This window comes from Ambystoma mexicanum, chromosome 12 (genome assembly GCF_040938575.1).
Source record: "Ambystoma mexicanum isolate Mex_15411 chromosome 12, UKY_AmexF1_1, whole genome shotgun sequence".
Taxonomy (NCBI): Eukaryota; Metazoa; Chordata; class Amphibia; order Caudata; family Ambystomatidae; genus Ambystoma; species Ambystoma mexicanum.
The window spans coordinates 464,091,725-464,116,151 of NC_090936.1; the positions used below are offsets into that span (position 1 = coordinate 464,091,725).

Genomic DNA, 24,427 nt, shown 5'->3' on the forward strand with positions numbered 1-24,427 from the left:
CGACAGGTCCTTTCTTGCTTTCAGACCTTTCCAGCCCTGGGTTACAACTGCCCCCAATGCAGCCTGCCGTCTTGATGAATCTAGTGATCACTTTGAAGTGGCTTGATAAAAGGATCGATGTCCATGGACTATTAGATTGTGGGGCCTCCGGGAACTATATTGACGAGACATTCGCCATCAACCTTGGTATGCCTTTAATTACCAGAAGAACGGTTATACCGGTAGAGGTCATCGATGGTACACCCTTAGCTTCCGGTCCCATTCGGTTGCATACCATCGGCATGCTGTTACAGGTCAAGGGGCATGAAGAAAAGATAGCCCTCGACGTCATCAAGTCACCATCGTATCCTGTGGTTTTGGGACTGCCTTGGCTTTTGCGACACAATCCTACAATCGATTGGGAGTCCCGTACTTTGAAATTTGTTTCTGCCTTTTGCCTCCGTGAATGTTGCTGCCACAACACCTCCTCGAAGTCTACAACCTTGGTCCCTCTAATCCCGGGAGAGGACTCGTCTGCCTTATGTTCCCTGTCCCAGATTCCGAATGTTTACGCCGACTTTTGTACCGTGTTTTCGGAACCCGGAGAAATACCTCTTCCTCCTCATCGGTCATTTGACTGCCCCATAGACCTGATCCCTGGTGCTGTGATTCCTCATGGGAAGTTATACTCTCTAACTCAGTCTGAAAAACAAGTACTCCGGGATTATCTGGATGATTGTTCTAAGAAGGGTTACATCGTACCCTCCAGATCCTCCGCCGGTTTTCCGTTGTTCTTTGTCAAGAAGAAAGAGGGGACCCTGCGGCCCTGTATTGATTACCGTCAATTGAACGACATAACACTCAAGGACAGGTACCCATTACCTTTGATTCGGGACATCATGGAGTCCTTACGTTCGGCCAAGATCTTCACTAAATTGGATCTCCGGGGAGCCTACCACCTGGTTAGAATCAAAGAGGGCGACGAGTGGAAGACGGCATTCAAAACGCCCTTTGGACACTACGAATACAGGGTAATGCCCTTCGGGTTGTGTAATGCCCCGGCCGTCTTCCAACGGTTTATGGACAACGTGTTTGGCGATCTGGTTGGCATCTCGGTCTGGGTTTACCTAGACGATATCCTGATCTTCTCGGACGATCTGAAGGAACATGTCTCGCATGTCCGCGAAGTACTGTTGCGTTTGTCACGTAATCACCTGTACGCCAAAGCCGAAAAATGCTCGTTTCACCGGAATAACATGGAGTTCCTGGGATACGTAATCAGCAATGCAGGTATACACATGGATTCGGGCAAAGTGAAGGCTATTCAGAACTGGAAACAACCTCATGATTTGAAGTCCCTTCAGCGGTTTTTGGGGTTCGCCAATTTTTATCGGCGCTTTATTCCACAGTTTTCACAGGTCACGGCCCCATTGACACATCTGACCAGTGCCAAGATACCTTTCCTTTGGGATCAAGAGGCATCGACAGCATTTGAGTGCTTGAAGACAGCGTTTAGTACAGCCCCTGTTTTGCGTCATCCTAACGATGAGATGCCATATGTCATCGAAGCAGATGCCTCCAACTTCGCTGTTGGAGCGGTCCTACTACAAAAACATCCTGCATCCGGCGATGAACATCCTGTGGCCTATTACTCACGGAAACTCACCTCTAGTGAGCTGAACTATGCCGTTATTGAAAAAGAACTTTTGGCCATCAAGACGGCGTTTGAAGAATGGAGGCATCATTTACTTGGTGGTCGTTTCCCTGTAGAAGTTCGCACCGACCATCGCAACTTGCAGTTCCTACGGACATTGCAGTGTCGCACTGCTCGCCAAGCCCGCTGGGCCTTCTTCTTCTCTCACTATGATTTCAAAATCACATACATTCCTAGCTCCCAGAACCAGAAGGCTGATGCCTTGTCCAGATCCTTGGAAAAGGAAGAAGTGGGAGCCGGTTTGGATACGCCTATGATAACTCCCAAACACTTTCTCCTAACCTTAGCTCCGCATCTCCAGAAGATCATCCAAGAGACCTTGAGGGATCCGGAACGTGTCGATCTACTAAAGAAACCCCAGATCTGCGAACGCGATGGTTTTTTGTTCTTCCTGAACCGGTTATACATACCTTCGGCTGCCCTTCGCTTGGACATTCTCCACGGGTTTCACGATTCTCAAGTAGCTGGTCACCGTGGTATCAAGGCTACCCAGGAGTTGATCTCCAGACAATTCTGGTGGCCTGGATGGGCCAAAGAAGTAAAGTCATATGTGGAAAGTTGCCCTATCTGTGCTCAGACAAAGACACCTAGAAGAAAGCCTTTGGGACTACTTAGGCCTACTGAAACACCTCCCTACCCTTGGCATACGATCGCTACCGACTACATTGTTGAGCTTCCGCCCTCTGCTGATCACACTTGTGTCATGGTGGTCGTGGATTGTTTCACTAAATATGCACATTTTATTCCCTTCATGAAGATCCCTACTTCCTCCCAGATGGCTTTGGCATTCCTACACAACATCTATCGGTTACACGGACTCCCTGTGAAGATCATCTCTGATCGTGGTTCACAATTTCTTTCATCTTTCTGGCGTCATCTAGGCATCCATAGAGCCTTGAGCTCAGGCTATCACCCGCACACCAACGGTCAGACCGAAAGGACGAATCAAACCCTGGAGCAATACTTACGTTGCTATGCCAATGCCACTCAGTCAAACTGGCTAAGGTACCTGGACTTGGCGGAGGTTTCCTATAACAATGCGGCCCATGCTGCCACCGGCATCAGTCCTTTTCTATGTTCAGCTGGACAACATCCCAAGCTGGTTCCTTTCTCACCTGTGGTGCCCAGCTCTGTTCCGTCTGCAGACCACTTGGTCTTCAATATTCAGAAACAACATGTCCTGGCCCGGAGAACCCTTACAGAGACACGTGAGCGCATGAAGGAGCAGGCCGATAGGGACCGAACCGCGGAGCCCGATCTCCAGGTGGGCGATCTGGTTTGGCTGTCTTCCAAAAATCTACCTATTCGTAATTTACCTACCAAATTGGCACCCGGTTCTATGGGCCTTTCAAGATTGCCAAGCGTTTGGCCTCAGTGGCTTTTCGATTGGTGCTGCCCCGCACTTGGAGGATACACCCTGTCTTCCATGTCTCACTTCTGAAGCCCTATGTGAAGGATGTCTTTCGACGCTCTAGTCCTCAGCCCTCCTCTGTTCTGGTACAAGGGGTTCCTGAATTTGAGGTTCAGGAGATCTGTGATTCGCGGATTCGTCGGGGTGTGCTCCAGTTCCTGATCGATTGGAAGGGTTATCCCGCTTGTGATCGCACTTGGGAGCCGCACTATAATGTGCACGCGCCCCGGCTTATCCGTGAATACTTTCTTCATTTCCCCTGGAAACCTGGGGCCCCGGGCCTTTCTGGGAGGGGGCATAGTGTCACGCCGCCCGTCCTGAGGTCCCCTTACCCGCTACGGCGCTCCCCGTCCTGGAGACTGTATCCTCGTTTTCGGCTCCGAGGTCCGGGGGTGTCCTGGGTCCCTGGTGCTTCCGGGTCTCCTACGCGCACTGCTTCGCGCATGCGCGGGCGCCCGCTCTCCGCGCTCCGCGCATGCGCAGTGCGCAGGATGCTCGGTTCGGGAGGGCGTGCGGCTCAAGCCTCGTTGTGGGGTGTCCGTTGCCGGGGAGACGGCACGGCTTGCGTTACAGGCCTCCCAGGTGCTGGCGGGCCTATTTAAGGAGCCCTGATCCTTTTCCAAACCGCGTCTCAACGCGGTTTGTTCGGATCGTGTCTTTGCCGCCTTGCTTATTTCCCTCGTTCTGCCTGGGGAACCTCTGCCTTCCACTTCCCCTTGTTCTGCCTGGGGAACTCCTGTCCTCCTCCTTCCCTTGTTCTGCCTGGGGAACCCCTGCCCTCCTCTTCCCTTGTTCTGCCTGGGGAACCCCTGCCCTTCGCCTTGTCCTTCCTCTTTCCTTCTTCCCCTTCCTTCAGCTCCAGAAGTCCCGCTCGCCCTCCTTGGTTCAAGTCTCTGCCCAGTCCTTCCAGTTCCTATCCGCTCTGAGCTTCCCCTCTTGTTCCGTACTTCCTCCTGACCGGCCTGCTCTTCTTGCTTCCTTGTCTTCGTCCCTGGAGGGACCGTTCAGCTTCCAGTCCCCGGACCTGCCTACCATCGGAATCCCACCAAGGACCCCGGACCATCAACTCAGAGGCTCCCCCTGCCAGTGCTTGCACTGTCCTGACGCCACTCAATCAGGGGTGAGCCAACCCGTGGCGTTGGGAGCCGGTTCACCTCCAATCCGGTTCCATTCGGGCTGGTGTTGGGCTGGTTCCCCGCGCCATCCGTCACATCTCTCCGGGTCATCCGACAGCCTGGCCTCATCATCAAGGAATCCAACCGGACGAACAGGTACGCAGCGTTCTCGTGACGCTATTTACAACACTAATCAACAAAGTGTTAGAGCTCACAACACACCTATACCACAACCTATTGAATCTTGTATGCCTTCGCACAGCACTACTGTTCTAGACCCTGTGAATTTTAGCCCTACCCCGGAGGCACAGATTGGGGTGACATTATACAGAGCCCAGAGTTACTAATTGTGAGCTCCAAAACCCTTTTAGTCGGAGCCTCGGGTAGCCCCAGCCCGTGGTCCTCCGGTTTTGGAGAGATCACACCACCATATGTGTTCTCACCAACGAGTCCCAACATTGAGCTGTGTGTTACTAATTCTGAATATCTAGAACGCCTTAGTGTTGACCAGAGCACCAGTGCTGACCTATAATCTGAGTCTGTTATAATAATTACTGATTCGCCCCTAAAAGAGCCGGTCATAGTTATTTCAGACTCCCCCTTAAAAATAGAGCCTCAAGATTTTGTATACGCCTCGGTTATCTGTGGATCAGGCTATGTCCCGAAACCCCTTGATCTTTCTTACAGAGGGCCCAATGGTGTAAACAAGCAGCACCGTACAACTGTCATTTATTGTGCAGACCATAATAAACAGACCTTAAAGTCCCCAAAGTCTAAACATCTTAAGACACCGAACGCCTGTGTAAATACTCGAGACTCTAAAAGGGGTAGTGTTGTTAAACAATTATTTCTGTTACCAGCTTTAAAAAGTCAAAAAGGAAAACATTTATTAGGGCCGCGTAACAACATTAGATTATGACGCCAGGCCTGTTGATTGAGACACTGCCTTGTTAAAAAATCTTTAGCAGCTATGCGTAAGCGTGTTTCTAAGGCCAAACACGTCCTTTTCACTAAGGAATCTAAAAACAGGGCGAATACCCCACCTAAAAAAATTATGAAAAATAAAAAAAAAACCTAACTCTTAAAAACGTACACAAAAAAAGAAATGGTTGTTAAAAAATCTTATACAGACCAGGCCTAATTTTGCAGGCCCCAAAACATCTTTAAGATCTGAGGTCGACCCCTGGCTGTGTACAGACGATGCAGACTTAAGCGCATAGCCTAAGACACCAATGCTAGTGTTGAAGGATACAATCACACCATCAAACCCTGTTAAAGCGGCACTTACCTGTAAAAGATTTACCGACTTGGCGTTTCAAATGGTTTCGAACCCGCAGGCAGCGGAAAATGTTTTTTGAAACGTTTGAGAAAAGCAAAAATAATCATCATGCAGCGTGTGCTGAAAGATTTAGCGTCACAACCCTAAAGCACACCCCCGCCGTCCGAAACTGACACTTTCTTTTACAGAGTATGGGAACATTCCAGAGAGATCTACCAAAGTTTAGAAGTGTTGAATACTATGAAGTTTTCCGCTTTGTAAATTTAGATCAATTAAGATCTACCGGACAAGGTTTATTAATGATAACAGAGGCGGTTGTAAGGCTCGTCTCACAAATCCTTGAAACGGTCGGGCCTAATGATTTCGTCCAGATCCGTTTAGACAGTAAGGTTTTAAACCGTCCTCTGTTTTTAGAAATGTTTTGCGTCTAATCCTTTCCATCTTGTCTAGCACAGCATTTGTTTTTTAAAATATTAATTAAAAATTAAACAAGTAAGATAGAAAAGGCAGTTGTTTAAAATCACAAGATGTTTTTTTATTTAGACATGTACACATCTCTAGTGTTTAGTAACAAGAGGGCATGTCTGACAAAAGCTAAATGCATTTACAGGCGGTCTGCGATATTTACTCTTGTTCACAAAATCCGCCACCATCCGATAATTTTGTCTGCGATCAAGAGAATAGGCTTCAGAACGCCCGCAATGACTGTTTCTCAGACATTTTAGGTACAAAGTAACAAGCGTGTTGCCCACATGTCACTGCTTCAGAATGCTGCACCTGGGCTCTATTTTAATGTAATACAGGTGCTGTATGTTTTCCATAGTCCAATAGAGTGCCTCTGTATATAGAGTGGCTTGGGAAGTACCGCAGACTATCAAAGACAGTTATTGCACCATTGTCTATAAACATAGCTATCCAATGTGTGCCTTCATGATGCTGGGGTCTGTGTTCACCACAAGGCTGACGGGCCGCTCACCAGGTATATCTCATGGAATGTTATCACACGAACACACGGGCCGGAATGTTTTCATAGCATGTTTGTCTTTACGGAGGAAACACATGATCTGGTAGGTATCCATTACATACCATACAACACCTGATGCTGATTGTTGAGTTCTATGACCAAGTCAAATAGAGCCATAATAATAAGATTCACAGTGTTAGGTAAATGTGCAGCAAACCAAACCTTGATGCGTAAATTACCATTCCTAATCAGATTATAATGGCCTGATGATGCATTATCGGGTCTCAAATCAAACGCCAACAAGGTGTAACCTCTGTCGTAGTCGTCACGAGGTATCACAAAGCCTTTATCACGCATGTGCTTGCCGCTGATGGAGACTACACCCAGATACTCCCTAATCGTATTTTTGTGTTGAAAACTGGGACTGTAGGCTTTGGCAGGTATGACTACCCTGTCGTTAAAAAGAGCAGCGTAGTTAATGTTGTAATGTTTAAAACTAAAAGGATTGCTGGCGTAATCCCCTGAAAAAGCAGTGTTATCCACAAAACCAATAATTATTATTTTAGGTAGTTGTCCTAAGAATAAGTTATCCTGACTGGCGACATGACTGCCCGCTGGTACACTGAAGATTTCAAGGATGTCCTCTCCACTGGATATTTTAATTTAGATACTTGTAGAGCGTCAGCATGAGCGAGTCTGACCGTAGGTGACACATTGACTCTTTTAATAAATAAACTTGCTGATACTATTACCAGCTTGTATGCTTCTGCATCATCACTGTTGAGGCAGAAGGTGTCTTTATTTCGAGAGAGTTTAATGTTCAGATCAACACCATTCACCATAAGTTTCTCCTGGAAAAGTAGATCAGTGTGTAGACACCCTAGTAAATCAACATTTCTGCTACCTGTCTCATACAATCCTCTCTTTATAAAGCCTGTGTTGGCGCCATCTGGAGCATAATCCTCCATGTGCCCTCTGTGTCCTTATAAAAAAGCCCTGCAATGAGTTGAGTGTCCAAAGCGTCATTGCTGTAGTTCAGAATGCTTTATGTACGCTCTATTGGCGGGCATATTGTCACTCTGAGCAATCAATCGGTCGCCTAGAGTAATGTCCACTTGGTTGAAAATGGTGGCCACGGGATAGGCATTTCCTGTGGCGACCTTAGCGGTAGCTGTAATTGCAGTCCCATCGGCTTTTGTTATTTTACAGGATAGGTAAAGTAAAGTGTCATTCAGATCCAGGTAAGTCTCTGTTGAACCCGATATGTAAAACTCTATGGGCGCTAAAGGAGATAGTGCAGCTAGGGGCACAACTTCCATGATAAAACCATTTTCAATGTTCATCTGTGTTGGGGGTATGACAAACAGGTCTAGTTCCGATTTCACACATTCCCCTGAGGCACAGTGTATAAAAGCCATCTTTTAGAAAATATTGATGTTTGGTCTGTTTTTATTTTGCTTGCTCCTTCTGTTCTTCGGCGTGCATTTTCTCTTCTGAGCGGCTCTAGTTGTTGATCTTCGTTTATTATGCATCTTCAGAGGTCCCCTTCTATTCGACGCTCTCCTTTTTCTTTTTGCTGGGCTTTTACCCACGTGAGCAAAGCCAGAACCCTCTTGTGTTGGTTGGTTGAAACGATTTGCGATAGAAGTTGTTGCAGTAGACACCACATCCTTAGCAATATTTGTAGCAGCGATTTTCATATGCTGCTTGGCTAATTAAAACCCTTTGCGCAGGAAGGGCATGGCTCTCTGAAAAAGACTTCTGGAAATACTCCCTAGACCCTCACCATGCATAACAGGCGCTCCTTGAAAGTAGGGTTGATCTCCATAACCGGCCTGTCTGCGGTAATAATCCCTATAAGCATGCAGCTCCCCGTAATTCTTCATGATTACCATGTTCTAGATGTCTTTCTCCCGTCTAGGGCGCACGTGAAGTTTCACTAGGACCTTCCCGTATTTAAATTATATCAGTTCACCCTGATCGTCCCTTATCTGTATGTTGATGATGTCAAAATGACACATAAAAACAGGGATATAATCAGTTTTAATGTATTGTATATTAACAATGCCGTTATTTTCACCCTTGACTTGGGCAGTTCTCATCAGGGGTGCATATGAGTCACCAACCTTTTGGTATTCTACTACATCGCTGTAGATCATGAGACTGTAAAATCCACCATCAATATCAGCCCGTGTTCTGTCTAGAGTTTCATTACTTTTTACATGTTGAAAGCTTCCCAGCACCCTGAAAAGTTTCCCGCTACACATAAACTCTGTGGTAAAATCGGCTGATCTTAGAAATACTTTCCTCCGAGCGTTATCCAGAAACAGCTGTATATCTGAATAGTGCTCGATGCATGCGATCGATTTGTTGATAGTATCTAGCAGCATTTGTATGGTGGGGTAAAAGCCATGAGGGAAACCCACGTGTAACAGTTCAGCAGGTTCTCCACGCTTGATGGTATACCAGGCCTCTCTTTTGTCCATTGTATCCCACGTATGGGGGTACTGAATCTCCATCAGACCCGCTTCCCACAATCTTTGTAAATTAACGGGTTTAGCCAACTTAACAGAATAATACGATATTTTGTCATTGGGGAATGTATCTAAAGGTTATATAAAATCCTATGTTTTCCATCTTCTTCTCAGGGAGCTCCTCTGCTTTTTAGATCCTCTAGAGATGCAGCGTTGACCCAACTGTTAACTTTCTCAGGCCAGCCCATCCATTTTACCAGGTGCTGTTTTTTAGGCCCCTTACCTTTACTCTGAATAACTTTCTCAACCCTATAAAGATGCTGGGAATCGTAGGCCACCTTTTGTAACTCTTCGGTATAGAAATTACCACTTACAACTTCCCCAGCATAATCAGTCAACAGATATATGTATACCCCCTCTTTCACTGATGCTTTTGCCACTATGAAAATGTCATCGGTAAAGGATTGATGGTAACCTTTTGTAAAGACACCTTTTAATTTGGATACTCTGATGTGGTCCCCTACCCGTAAGGTTGTTTTCTTGATCTTCTCCGATAACCTGTCAGCATACAGGTTTCTCCAAGCTGCTAATGAGTTGTCAGACGTTACAGAGTTTGGAATCATTTTAATAGACCGGTGATAGCTGTCATTATACACATCTATAAAAGACTGTAACATATCCACGTAGCGTTGTGTATTATAGGCTGTGAAATATCTCCATAGTTTAGATTTCAAGGTTTTATTAAAACGTTCAACAACCGCTGCTTTAACCTCAGTGTGTGTTATAAAATGATGCACGCTGTGTTGCTTTAGAAGGTCTTGGAGTGGTTTATTTAAAAACTCCTTTCCGGCATCAGTTTGTAATTTTACAGGTACTCGTCGATTGCTGAAGATATGCTTGAAAGCCGCTGTCACTCTTGAACCAGTTTTATCCCTCAAGACCTTGGCAAAAGTTTATTTTAATAGAACATCTATCAACGTCAAGATGTTCCGTGCATCATTGTTCTGCTTTTCAAAAGGACATGCATCTACTAAATCAGACTGCCACTGCTGGTCTGTTTTAAAACGTTTTCTAGCATTTTTATGAAGGGTATATGTCTCCTGGCCAGATAGCCAGGCCTTAACAGCTCCACGTGTGACGGGGTGTTTATTACAGTGTCATTTTTGATAAAGAGCATCCACATCCCCATAACGCCCAACACTGCTTTTATCATAATAGCTTTTATGCAATCTTGAACGTGTGTTGTTATCCATTGATGCACTACAAAAAAATAACCAGAGACCAGACTGGTGTAAGACATTTTATTTTTTATAATGGATATTATACATGTAAGGCGTGAGTGTTAACAGCTCTGATATTTTCTTGGCCACCTTATAAATCACGCTAGACACGTCCTACCGGGCACCACGTCTATAACTCTGCAGACACCAGATACTCGTAGCATTTAAACGTTCAGATAGTTCAGGGGCATGTAAAACATAACCTTTAATGCGAAGTATCCTGCATACCGCTCATCCACGCGTTGCTGCAATACTGTTCTAGGGCACAGGTATAAAGATCCCACATCGTATTGGAAAACATAGCCGGATTCATCCCCAGCCGGCATCTTGATGGTGGTACAGATGTCCCCTATACAGATTGCACTTTTACAAATCCTCTCATGTCGGAGTGTAGGTATCAGAAGATATTTCAACATGTGTGGGGCCTTTACAGCCATTCTCTCTTTTAGCATAGTGTATAACAGTTTTTCCACACACATACGTCCAGGCTTCAGGTCACGCTCCACACGCATGGCTTGTCCTCCAGAAACGCTACCCTAGAAACAAAGGTACACATATAAGGAGCAGGTTTATTTTATTTTTATCTTTAAAAAAGCTTTCAGCGTACCGGACACTCCTTATGGCTCTTCCCAAAACTGTATAGGTTAGAAAAGCATTTGTGCATTAAACGGGCACCTCTGTTTCTAAAAGCCACAGGCCCGGCCAACTGTAAAGATCACATTTTTTTCTCTGGATTGCGACATGTGTATATTTCTAGGAATGTTTTTGATAGTAGACCCTCCACACTACCATGTACATGCTTACCCATGGATTTATGAACACCCTTAAACATCTGAAAAACTTTATATGAATTCAGCATAAAACATATCCGCTGTATTGCTCTAGCATGATAATGCGGGAGTAAACAATCATAAGCATCCTGCTGCGGGTCTTCGCATTTATGGCCATAGCACCACTGGTAATCGTCACGCTTCAAACATATTTTACAACACACGCTGCAAAAGCCTGATCCGTTAAAGAATCCAAAACGGTCATAGTTTACGACCTTGGGTTGCTGTACTTTCGATCATTTCTTAACAGCACACACAGTAAAAATTGACGGTATTGAATGAAGAGCCCTGACTCTCAGCTCTGTCAAGTTTATCTGCCGTTTTCTGCAATTCAAAAAAGAAAGAAGTTTAAGTCTTGAACGTGTATTTTTACAGGTTTGTTTTTTCTTTACAAACACACACACACACAAACACACACACACACACTGTATTACATACCATAATGCACATTTCAGAACCAGCATCTTCCCTCTCACAGGCGCTAGCGACGTCCATAAACAACTTGTCTTCATCGGAAGATGGTTCTAACTCCGGCGTCATGGCTGCCTCTGGAAACAGCTCCTCTAAAACACCCAGGTCCTCATACAGGGGCTTTTTAAGAGACTTAATAGACTCATCCATATCTACGTAGTCTGCATCTGTGTAGTCGGCATCCGCCATAGCAGCATCTACACCATCCCCGCAATCATCAGAAGTCTTGATAGGGGAAACAGCCTGTGACATGTCATTAAAAGTCATCACATCAAGGCGTTCACACAGCTTATCCACAGCAGTGTCATAATCAGGCTCCCCATCAGCGGTTGGCATTGTTGCTGGCAGACGTTCAGGGCTGTAGTAATTTTGAATTGTGTTCATCGGCCCCTGGATTATTCTTAGAGTAGTAGCTGTAGCGCTTCATAATTCTGGGTATTGTGAGCTCTGCGCAAGCAGGTTTTTTCAGGGCTTCAGGAGCGGTGTGTACCTCCCTCCCAAACACCCTCTGTATATATACATCCATCTCAACCCTAAAGATGGCCCCGCGCAGACATCATCTCCAGGTGACCCCAGTGCAAAAACTGCGACACACTTCCGGGTATTTGGGGGGACATCCGGGACAGCATGGTCAACCCACATTCCCATAACCTAAAAGAGGCGAGTCTTTCAGGCGAAAAACACTAGGCCCCTTCCGGAATAGGTCACCCAGCATGTTTGGACTTCTGGGGGACCCCTGGTGGGGGCCCCTAGGGACTGTAGGCTTTGTGGGGCCTCACAGCTACCACCTATGATGTCACATCCAGGGTAACACTTCCGCTATGGCATAAATTCCAGTTAATCATCACTACATCACTTCCGGGATAGGCTTTCCTCTAGGGCAGGCCTTCCGGGTCACCCGCATGATTTCACTTCTGGACCGGGACTTCCACTGATGAAAGGTATCATCTATCATCTTATTCTACTTGCCAATCTGCAATGTTCACACCAAGCTCTCCAGATACATTTGGAGCAGGGTCGACACTTGTTAGGGAGAGGTTTAAGCAGACACTGGGTAATGCATGTGCAACCATGTAACCCAATGGCAAAAGAGATACAGTGAAACTTTACAGTAACACTGTGTAACCAAGTATTTCTCAGGGACAGAAGTGGACAGAAGTGGAATGTAAGACTTCAAAAATACGTTTAAAATCAAGGACTCATGCTAAAGGTCAAGTCTTTGGACATCAAACTCCAGGGACCCTGAGGGAACCCAGGAAGAATAACAGTGGCCAGGTAAGTACCTGTAAAAGTCACGTTGGGAAGAGTTTAATGTACATTTGTAAAGTTCTATAGGATGTACAGGGAAAGGTCAGATGGCAGTTCTGCAGTTGTGGTGAAAAGGAAGGTATGTCTCTGTTCTACAACACAGGCATATAGATGGTGACATCCCACCCCAGGGGACACCGGAGAGGACCTCTCTGAAGAGATCCTGGGCCAGGTTTGAGACCCAGCATCCCCGGGAGGAGATGCAGTCAAGTGGGATTCAGCCCCATTGCCAGTCATTGGAGAAACGCAGTTGAAGCAGGCCTGAAGAAATCTTCGACCACAGAGACCCCTGAAAGTAAGTATTGAGAATAACTCATCAAACCAGTGCCCAGAGGTAAGTACTCACAGTTGTTGTACCTGACGATATTCTTCCTACAAGGCAAAACAACCAGGTGAGAGGAGTTCTTCTTTTGCAGGGTGATTTGAGGGATCCGGTCATACAGGGCCTTGAATCCCAGACCAACGACGACCAAAAAGAACGATCACCCTTCCTTGGAGTGGAACGCACCACCCAGAAGTATAATCAATTATGGCGGTGGTGCCAGGGTGGTGAAAAAATGCAGCAAAACAGGCTTCAGCAGCTTGATGAGAAAAGGAAGGCAGCCCACCAACTGCAGATGATCCCAAAAGACGTTGGTGGGGGCAACCCAGGACGGCCTGGATGAGTGGACAAGGTGGGGTACTTGGGACTCAATACCCTTACATGTGACTACAGTTTTCAACACCCAGGCGGCACACCCAGATGAAGAAATGAGAAGCGTTGGTAAAACAGCACAGAAAATTGCCCCAGCACTGGAACCCTGGCCCAGGCAATGAGGAGGACCAGTGGAAGGATGAGGAAGGCCTAGCAGGAATGCCCATCAGCCAAACATCTGCACCAGAGCTAAACCCAGGACAAAGGGCCCTGCCAGTATGGACCTAAAAATGCAGCAACGGCCCAAAATGTCGAAAATCCTCCAGCAGGTAAGTAAACCTGCCTCTCTTCTGAAAATCCCACAGACCTCAGGTAAGGAACTGAGTTTCTCCTAGTTATTCCACACGCACAGCCAGCCAATCAGGTTGGCTCCTATAACTGTGAACCATCCCCGTACCACCCCCACAGGATGTGTAATGGCCATCTCTGAGAGCATGGACTGGTCTAAACCAGCCATAACCACTTTAAAGGGTTGGAGAACAGGGCTTACATGAACCCATGTGTGCAGAATTGCCTTTTTAGGCCTATATCATGGTTTCCCCAAACAAAAGAACGCCAAAGAAACAAAATTTGCAAGAGTAAGACTTAAAAAATACATCAGTACCTCAATGGATGCTCAGTAGGAGCATTGAGTGACCAATTCAGTAAATTGGCTTGCACCCCTTGTGAAACCAAAAGTAATTTAAAGCTGCCATCAGTCTACAATCCAAAACCAAAGCAGGTTCATATAATCGCCCTTGGGGAAAATTGGGGTGCTTAAAAAGCCCCCTGGCCTATGAGCTCTATGGGCTATCATTAAGATGGATTTCTAGAACCTGGCCTGGTAGACAGATTTTAGGAAGCCACGCTGGTTAATACTGAAGAGGGGACCTCGGAGAGGTTAGCCAAAACCCAATCAAGTTAAACGTGTAGATAAGTCCAGGGTATTCCCAGGAGAGTGTGAATGGGGTCAGGGTTACACAATGAGTCCACCCAGTGAAGCACACAAAAATTCAATTTAGCTAGAATTGTATTAAAATACAATATTTATTCTAGGCCTTAAATACACACTAAAAGATTAAACAAGCAGGTGACATTATCACACACTACTCAATAATAAACATATTTACATTCAATATAGGTTTTTAAAGTACATTCAATGCCTTAAATCAACTGTGATGAATTGCGGGATTCAGTCACTTCTCCCCAGGAGGGAGGCTTTCCATGAGAGGCAAGGGAGGTGAGCCCGCTATGCAATACCCTCCCTAGAGGTAGAGGCAAGAAGAAACTCACCGGGAGAGACTCCCCTCTTGGGGACAAGGACTCCTGTTCATCAGGAACTCTCTACCCAATCCACCTATAACCCAGTGTGGATAAAACCTGCTGCAAGAAAATAAGTGGATATTTGCTATTGTCATATCAAAGCCTTGAGAAAACCTGGAAAGAAACATGTGTGTGGTACTGAGACAAAGAAAACCACTGGAGTAAAATCGAGAGCATGTATAACACAGAAGAAGGAATTTTTACGCTATGCCGGGGAAGTCCCAGTGCAGCGTCATAAAATTTGGAGGAGGAGACATGATAAAGAGAGGAAACCGTGAGTTCCAAATCTGCTGTCTGTGCGGAGCTGAAGGAAACGTGCAATCACGGCTTCCAATGCTGGGAGGAAGCTGGAGCGAATGCAACTGCCAGAGTTGCACTCCAGGAGACTAAAGCTGAGAGTAGCCGAAGGGCTGGAGCAAGTTTCAAGGAGGAACTGAACAAGAAGTTGTGGCGTGACCGAGGGCAAGAAGGAGTGCCATAAGGATGCACAGGCCTCTTACTGAAGGGCACTGCAGAGTGTGCCAAAGGAAGAGAGAGCAGCAAATCTAGACCGTCCTGTCATTAAAAGAAGAGAGCCCTGTCCAAACTAGAGGCCCAGTGATGCAAATTTCTGAGCCAGAAAGGTAACGGGGAGAGCGGGAGACCCAGGGAGGGGAACGAAAATAATTAATGAGACACTCATACTCGTCCCAGTGAGGAACACGTGTCGAATATGAGTGATAATCATTACCAGCTACTCATACTCGTCACAGTGTGGAACAAGTGTCGAATAAGAGTGAGAATAATTACTGGGCTACTCATACTCGTCCCGGTGAGAAGCAAGTGTGGAACAAAAGTGTGAACCATTGCTGGGCTACTCATACTCGTCCTAGTAAAGAACAAGTCTTAGAGAAAACTGAGAATAATTACTGGAGCACTCCTACTTGTGTCAGTAAAGAGGAAGTGTTGGAAAAACCTAAGGAGAGTAAGAACTGTAAAAGAAACCGTACTGCCTACCCTAATCATGAAGACAGTTTGGATATTGAACCAAGAGAGAGTATCAAGAGTGTATAATAAGAGAAGAGCAAAAGAGCTCAAAGTGGAAAACCCCTAAATGTGAACTTTACGACTTGATAAAAGTAGTTGCAAAGAACTTCCTATGACTGCTTCATTAAACGAACCTGCCAAAAAAGCAGCCCACAGGAGAAGGGAGTCATTCGCCTGTGCCTTAGTTATTTTAATAGTGGTAGGTATAGATCAGTTTTGGACAGAGGACAGATCTTGCTTTTGGACTCACTGACTACTGATGCGTGCCCTAGTTTAGTATGGTTAGGTAGGGAAACCCCATAGCTTAGGAAAAGTCAGGCATTCTTTATACATATTCTTTTCTAAAAATCAAGTCAAAATGGAAGCTCCGAGTCTGTGTCCTCCTGATCCACCACACAATAAAGGAGGTAAGTAAAGTGATGCAGTAAAGTTGGAACAAAGTCCCAAATTATTTTCCCTAACTTCAGCAGTCCAATCCCTAAGAGAAATGGGGTGCACAAAAGTCACAGGAACCACAGTGCTTCTGCCAAGAATGTATCTGTAGCAGGTAAGTTATTTGTGTTGGGGATTGTTTAAAAGATGAGATACAACAAAGTTACTAGGTAAGCAAAATGTGTTCTTAGCTTTCAGATGGTAGTACACCAGTTCAATGACCAAAAGGCAGTGGAATGGAGTGATACAAAGGGACTTGTTCTCAATGTTATTCTATGGAGGACAGGGGAGGACAAATGCTATGCCTTTACTTACCCCCTGACTCTGATTTTCCCAGATGACTTTCTGGGTTGTCTGCGGGTGGCTGGAGGTTGAATTTCCTGCCGTTGGTTCTGGTGAGAGGTGCCCAGGAGCTACGGGTGAAAGGATTCTTCGGGTTGGGTCCAGGAGCACAGTGCAAGCCATGGTGACAGAGAAATGCAAGATTCACCAATCCAGCCCTCTTCAGGACACTTAACAGGATAGGGGAAGGTGGACACCTGCGATGGCCACAGCACACAGACGACGCAGGCGTCCTACCAGTCGCGGTTGAAGAAGCCATTCCAGGACAGTATACCTGATGCATGTTGGGATGCAGAAATTCGGCTGGAAAGCGACCACCAAAGCTCTGTCTGCAAACGCGGAACAGTGACTGTTCTACTGAGGTAGTCCACTGGAGAGCTGGTCAGTCCACTGGGTGGTCCAAGGACACTTTCGAAGGCTCAGGGTGGCTGGATCCTCGAGAAAAGAACCCTTGCAGATCAGGTAGTCCAGCAGGGTTTCACCGGGCCAGACGCAGGAAGGGATGGCAGGCCTCTTCAGGAGTCTTCTTCAGATCTTCAGTCAGCCGTTCTTCTATGAGGGATTCTTGGCTCCAATGCTGATCTGAAGAAATGGCGGCAGGAGTCCTCTTCTTATCCAAAATCCAGCCTGGAAGCAAGTCCAAGACCACCAATGGTCCAATCAGGGACAACTACTGGTTTCACTCATGCCCCACACCCAGAATTTCTGGCCCCACAGATGTGAAGTGGGACCAGACAGTCCCATCCACTTCCTGTGCCACATTCACACAAAGACATCACTAGTCGGCGAAAGCAGCAGCTTCACCTGCAAAGTACATAACTTTATATGGGATTTCCTGACATGGCAAGGCCGGCCAAATTACAATATGGCCAGAAAACAGGTGAAATTCTCGTGGCATGGCCATTTTAGGACACGAGTCACATTTTGTAGCCATACGCAGTAGCTGCAAATGTGCACACTAGAAATAACACAAAAATGGTTTAAAAATATATCTGCTGCCGCCACCACCTTGTCTTTAAGCACATATAAAAGTAACCAAAAAGCCCAAGTGTAAAAGGCTAGTGACATACAAAAGTATCCCCATTGCACTGCACTGTAAGGTGCTATGTGCAAGGTTAAAATGTTCCAAAACCCAGTTGCCTCTCTGTGAAAGCTGAATCTAGAGGTCTACCCAATAGCCTCTCTGTGAAAGTTGAATTTAGAAGTGTGCCCAATATACTCTATGTGAAATTGAATTTAGAAGTGTGCCCAATATACTCTATGTGAAATTGAATTTAGAAGTGTGCCCAATATACTCTATGTGAAAATTGAATTTAGAAGGGTGCCCAATAGTCTCTCCGTGAAAGTTGAATTTAAAAGTGCGCCCAATAGCCTCTCTGGGAAAGTTGAATTTAGAAGCGTGCCCAATAGCTTATAAGTGAAAGTTGAATTTAGAAGTGCATTTAGAAGTTGAATTTAGAAGTGTGCCCAATATCCTGATAGTCTAATAGCGTGCCCGGCTGAACCAATCAATCTCCCTAATAACCGCTCTGTGCAAAGTTGATTTTAGAATTATGCCTAATACCCTCCCTGTATTAAGTTGAATTGAGAAAGTGCCTATTAGCGCGACGTATATAGTATGGTTCGGACTGCATGGAACGTTTGAAAGGGCATATAACCTATCATACGCTTACCCTCTTCTTTACACCACCACTCAACTAGAACACAGAGATACTATGACACCATTCGGTATAACTGTTCTCATACCTACATCCGCCACATACTCCACATCACTATATGTAAACACTGCTGGTTACACACACCCCAGCCAGGCGTTCTCCTCAGGCCTAACACAGCCACATCAGGTCTGGATAAATCCTGCCAGAACGAACACATACTCCTGATCTCTCAACCACCACACCTACCGCTAAGAAGCAGCTATTACACAAATACCGCACCAGCTGCACACATATCCGGTGCTCACACGCACCTTTGACTCTCTCTACTCTCTCTACTCATCCGAACTTCAGTTCCCAAGGGCGTTCAACCTACCAGCGCCTTCAGACCATACCAATGGTATATAAGGCGCTATATAAATGCAAAATAACATAACATAACATAGAAACAATGGAGGGAAAGTTGCTGAAAGACACATCTTTCCAAACAGATACCAAGGACCATTTACTCAAAAAGGTTTGCAACAACAAGGGGCCTTCAGTATCAGTCCCTCAGGCCACAAAAAAAGTAAAAGTTCCAAAAAATAAAGTAGGAAAAAGCAAAAGGTTTACAGGACCCTAGAGAGGATCCGCAGAAACCGAAACACTGGAATTCTGCCCTAAAAGAACTCATCTATGTACAACAGATGGAACATACAATGAGATTTTAATGAACGCAGCTGTAAAGGCAGAACCGAATGCAAAGAATTTGCTGAACAAGAATCATACTCAACACATTCAGCATCCCTACATAGAAGCATTCCTGATCTATGCTTATCCTCCATTGAAACTAGACCCGCAGGCCCCTCGAGGAATGGTGCTGAAAGGGTTCTGATAATGCAGGTGCTGCATCTTTAAACTCAACCACAGTCTACTTCTCCCTCCCCATGCCAGTATTCTCCTCTTTACCCTTGGCCAAGGGAATTAAATGTACCCACCACCCCCCCATACCCCCAACTGAACTGGAAAACTGCTGTTCAATGTTCTTCAAAGAAGCAGCACTCGCCTCATCTCTTAAAGGGGGAGCACAAGAATAAACTGTGTGTTGAGAGAGCATTAGCAATCTTACATCTCATTTTATTTTACCATGGCATTTCTCCCAGTTCCAATTCCTTTGTACAGGAACTGGATCATATTTATCCCCACATCCTGTGTCATTTTTGCACAAATGACACGTTGTGGGTAGTTTTGGAAAACGTGCAAATTGCATGCCAGGTACTGCCATTGTTAGCACATACATCCTATTGCATCCCCTGCATGCAATTTTAAACTTTTACAAAACAAGTGCAAAAACAAGCAAAATCGCCTTTCCTCTATGATTTTATGCTACGTTTTGTAAATAATGCGGCGTTATGCCCAAAGGCAGCAGGCCGACCCTGTCGGTAACTGAAACACGTGTGTATAGGCGCGTTATAAATGCCATATCATATCATAACTGCCCATCGCCCAAGTGAAAGCGAGGGTCCCTTAACGAGAGGGGTGGTGCAATTACCGACAGGGTCGGCCCGTCGCTGTGGAAATATGGCCATTAGCACCTGTGTAGTTCCCTACACCGGTGCTAATGGGGATACAAACAAAACGTATTTTTGTTATCTATCCCGGCCCTGTCCTGTGCTGCTGTCAGTGAAATCAGTTTTCCATGTCGCCGACTGTGATGTCATCAACATGAAAACGGACTTTGCTGACAGCAGCACTGTGCGGCACCGGGCCGCTCAACAAAGGTGCTTTTCTTTTTTTTCTTTTTAAAAAAAGATACCTTTAGCACTCGTGTGCTATGTAGCCCACCATCTTTTAGGAGGTGCTAAGACAGTCGAATTCCATGGGAATCGATTCATTTTACGCCTGCCTGAAAATCTCATGCAGATCTCACAGCACGTGCTCTTTGAAGGCTGATGAGGAATGCACTGAGTACATGTCAACTCTGTGTCAAGGCCCTGCTCTGGCTCGAAATGGCTGAAAAATGCCCCGGGGTGCAATAATGAGGCGTAAATGGAGAATGTTTTGCTTTTACACCTTACCGTAGTACTCTGGGGTTTTTTAAATGGCCCTGCTGTTTTCCCATCCATATGTAGCAACCTACACCTGTTTTCCAACCTTAACGTTCCATACACCGCCCTCCACGCTTGGACACTCACGTGCTTTCCGTACTCAATCCACTTCCCAAGCTCATTTTTCCAGTGCCAGACCCACTCTGTGGTCATGAGGTGGTCAGGGGGTTGGGTCACAGAGGATGCTGTGGAAAGCCGTCGAATCGGAAGGTAGCAAGAAATCATTTTTTCAAAGTTGATATCATGTTTTCCTGAACTATATGGGGAGAAATGGAACAAAACATAAGACATTTTGCAAATGGTCAAATAGTCGAAGTGAAAGGTGCAGAGACATTCACATTATAGCGTGGTAGTGGGTAAGTTAACCATGCATCAAGTAACGACATCCTAAGTTCATGCCACCACTCGGTCTCTACAAGAAGGTAAAATGGCACACAGTCTCTGAGCATCGCATCTCAGAGACTGAGAATTTGACACTTACTTATGACAGCCTATCACCTCAATACTCAGCTAACATGACAACATAGTCATCAATAGAAGATATGGTCGCTCAGCAGTTAATGGAGGGATTGTGCTCAGCAGATACATTGTGGTAACGGGGTAATTAAACCAACCACAGAGTGCATCTGCCTTGAATACCTAGATGTGGTTAGATTGACGATTTACTGTGAGCTTGCTTCCTTTACTGGGTGTGTATTACAGCACAAGTGAGCTTGCTTCCTTTGCTAGGTGTGTTTTACAGCACCAGTGAGCTTGCTTCCTTTGCTGGGTGTGTTTTACAGCACCAGTGAGCTTGCTTCCTTTGCTAGGTATGTTTTACAGCACCAGTGAGCTTGCTTCCTTTGCTGGGTGTGTTTTACAGCACCAGTGAGCTTGCTTCCTTTGCTGGGTGTGTTTTACAGCACCAGTGAGCTTGCTTCCTTTGCTGGGTGTGTTTTACAGCACTGGTGAGCTGGCTTCATTTGCTGGATGTGTTTTACAGCACCGGTGAGCTTGCGTCATTTACTGGATGTGTTTTACTGCACCAGTGAGTTTGCTTCCTTTACTGGGTGTGTTTTACAGCACCAGTAAGCTTGCTTGCTTTCCTGGATGTGTTTTACAGGACCAGTGAGCTTGCTTCCTTTATTGGGTGTGTTTTACAGCACCAGCGAGGTTGCTTTCTTTACTGGATGTCTTTTACAGCATTGCTGAGCTTGCTTCCTTTACTGGATGTGTTTTACAGCACCAGTGAGCTTAATGTGTTTTACAGCATCAGTGAGCTTGCTTCCTTTACTGGGTGTATTTTAGAGCACCAATGAGCCTGCTTGCTTTACTGAATGTGTTTTACAGCACCAGTGGGCTTGTTTCCTTTACTGGGTGTATTTTACAGCACTGGTGAGCTTGCTTCCTTGCTTCCTTTACTGGATGTATTTTCCAGCACCAGTGAGCTTGCTTCCTTTACTGGATGTGTTTCCTAGCCCCAGTGAGTTTGCTTCCTTTACTGGGTGTGTTTTACAGCACCGGTGCGGTTGCTTCCTTTACTGGATGTGTTTTACAGCACTGGTGAGCTTGCTTCCTTTACTGGATGTCTTTTACAGCACTGGTGAGCTTGCTTCCTTTACTGGATGTGTTTTACAGCACTATTGAGCTCCCTTCCTTTACTGGGTGTGTTTTACAGCACCAGTAAGCTTGCTTCCCTTAATGGGTGTGTTTTACAGGATTGTTGAGCTTGCTTCTTTTACTGGATGTGTTTTACAGCACCAGTGAGCTTGCTTCCTTTACTGGGTGTGTTTTACAGCACCTGTGAGCTTCCTTCCTTTACTGGATGTGTTTTACAGCACTTTTGAGCTTGCTTCTTTTACTGGATGTGTTTACAGCACCAGTGAGCTTGCTTCCTTTAATGGGTGTGTTTTACAGGATTGTTGAGCTTGCTTCCTTTACTGGATTTGGTTTACAGCACCAGTGAGCTTGCTTCCTTTACTGGATGTGTTTTACAGCACCAGTGAGCTTAATGTGTTTTACAGCACCAGTGAGCTTGCTTCCTTTACTGGGTGTATTTTACAGCACCACTGAGCTTGCCTGCTTTACTGAATGTGTTTTACAGCACCAGTAAGCGTGTTTCCTTTACTTGGTGTATTTTACAGCAGCAGTGAGTTTGCTTCCTTGCTTCCTTTACTGGATGTGTTTTCCAGCACCAGTGAGCTTGCTTCCTTTACTGAATGTGTTTTCCAGCACCAGTGAGTTTGCTTCCTTTACTGGGTATGTTTTACAGCACCAGTGTGCTTGCTTCCTTTACTGGATGTGTTTTCCAGCACCAGTGAGCTTGCTTCCCTTACTGGATGTGTTTTACAGCACTGGTGAGCTTGCGTCCTTTACTGGATGTGTTTTACAGCACTATTGAGCTTGCTTCCTTTAATGGGTGTGTTTTACAGGATTGTTGAGCTTGCTTCCTTTACTGGATGTGTTTTACAGCACCAGTGAGCTTGCTTCCTTTGCTGGGGGTGTTTTACAGCACCAGTGAGCTTGCTTCATTTACTGGGTGTGTTTTACAGCACCAGTGAGCTTGCTTGCTTTACTGGGTGTGTTTTACAGCACCAGTGAGCTTGCTTCCTTTACTGGGTGTATTTTACAACACCAGTGAGCTTGCTTGCTTTCCTGAATGTGTTTTGCAGCACCAGTGAGCTTGCTTCCTTTACTGGATGTGTTTTCCAGCACCAGTGAGCTTGCTTCCTTTACTGGATGTGTTTTACAGCACTGGTGAGCTTGCTTCCTTTACTGGATGTGTTTTACAGTACTATTGAGCGTGCTTCCTTTACTAGGTGTGTTTTACAGCACCAGTGAGCTTGCGTCCTTTACTGGGGGTGTTTTACAGCACCAGTGAGCTTGTTTCATTTACTGGGTGTGTTTTACAGCACCAGTGAGCTTTCTTCCTTTACTGGGTGTATTTTACAGCACCAGTGAGCTTGCTTGCTTTCCTGGATGTGTTTTGCAGCACCAGTGAGCTTGCTTCCTTTACTGGGTGAATTTTACAGCACAGGTGAGCTTGCTTCCTTGCTTCCTTTACTGGATGTGTTTTCCAGCACCAGTGAGCTTGCTTCCTTTACTGGGTGTATTTTACAGCACCAGTGAGCTTGCTTGCTTTCCTGGATGTGTTTTGCAGCACCAGTGAGCTTGCTTCCTTTACTGGGTGAATTTTACAGCACAGGTGAGCTTGCTTCCTTGCTTCCTTTACTGGATGTGTTTTCCAGCACCAGTGAGCTTGCTCCCTTTTCTGGGTGTGTTTTACAGCACCGATGAGCATGCTTCCTTTACTGAATGTGTTTTACAGCACCAGTGAGCTTGCTTCCTTTACTGGATGTGTTTTACAGCACTAGTGAGCTTGCTTCCACATGCTGCCTCAATCAATCTCTGTTATTTAGTTGCTGCCTGTTACTGCTCGCAGTGTAGCATGTTACAAAACCTAATGTTGTCAAGGTCCTTGACCTTGACCTTAACCTACAGTGTAAACAACAAACGTACTTTGTTTTAACATTTTTAGGGATTCACCAAAAACATTGTCACAGTCTCAACAGTTCTTTATATCACCCTTCGGGTGGAGTGACCAACCTAGGAACACTGGCCTAAAATATCTATTATGTGGTATGGGAGCGTGGTGTAAGGGTGTGGCCTCGCTGGCTACTTCACGCCATATCACAGGCTCTGTTTTATTTACCAACTTTATTTGTCCGGGGAGGATAGCTCATTGGTAACCTCTGGGTATTAAGCGCGTTACAAATAACATATCATTTAAATTGGTGCAGACAAGGAGCAGGCTCTCAACAGAAGGAATCAAATAGGTTATAGGACAATATCAATTTGGACTCAAATCCCCCCTCCCTACATTTATTTCAGCCCCCCTCCCCCACTTGACTTCCTGTACAGCCTTACTTCTCAGGCTTTTTTTTGCTGAACCCAAACTCTTTGCAAGCCTGTGGAGGACTTGTTATTTTCCAGAGTGAGACCCGGTGAGACTAGAATAGCAGAAGAGACAGGCGGGGCTGTTTTACATTCAGGGGTAGTGTTTTTCTTTAACTTGTTACCCTTCA

The 24,427-nt window shown here is 45.6% G+C and overlaps 1 protein-coding gene across 2 annotated transcripts in view; it reads right to left on the bottom strand.

Moving 5' to 3' along the window:
- The window catches only part of LOC138513667 (zinc finger CCCH-type antiviral protein 1-like), a 406,876-nt gene that overhangs the window by 162,054 nt on the left and 220,395 nt on the right, over positions 1 to 24,427 (bottom strand). Inside the window, exons 7-8 of one of the 2 annotated variants that reach the window (XM_069628727.1) lie at positions 20,451 to 20,619; positions 10,230 to 10,752 (exon numbers count right to left, since the gene is read on the bottom strand). In XM_069628727.1, coding sequence (XP_069484828.1) covers positions 10,381 to 10,752; positions 20,451 to 20,619 — 541 coding nt within the window. In that variant the 3' untranslated portion in view covers positions 10,230 to 10,380. Of the gene's footprint in view, positions 1 to 10,229; positions 10,753 to 20,450; positions 20,620 to 24,427 lie in introns of those variants that run through there. The other variant, XM_069628726.1, reaches the window with a different exon arrangement.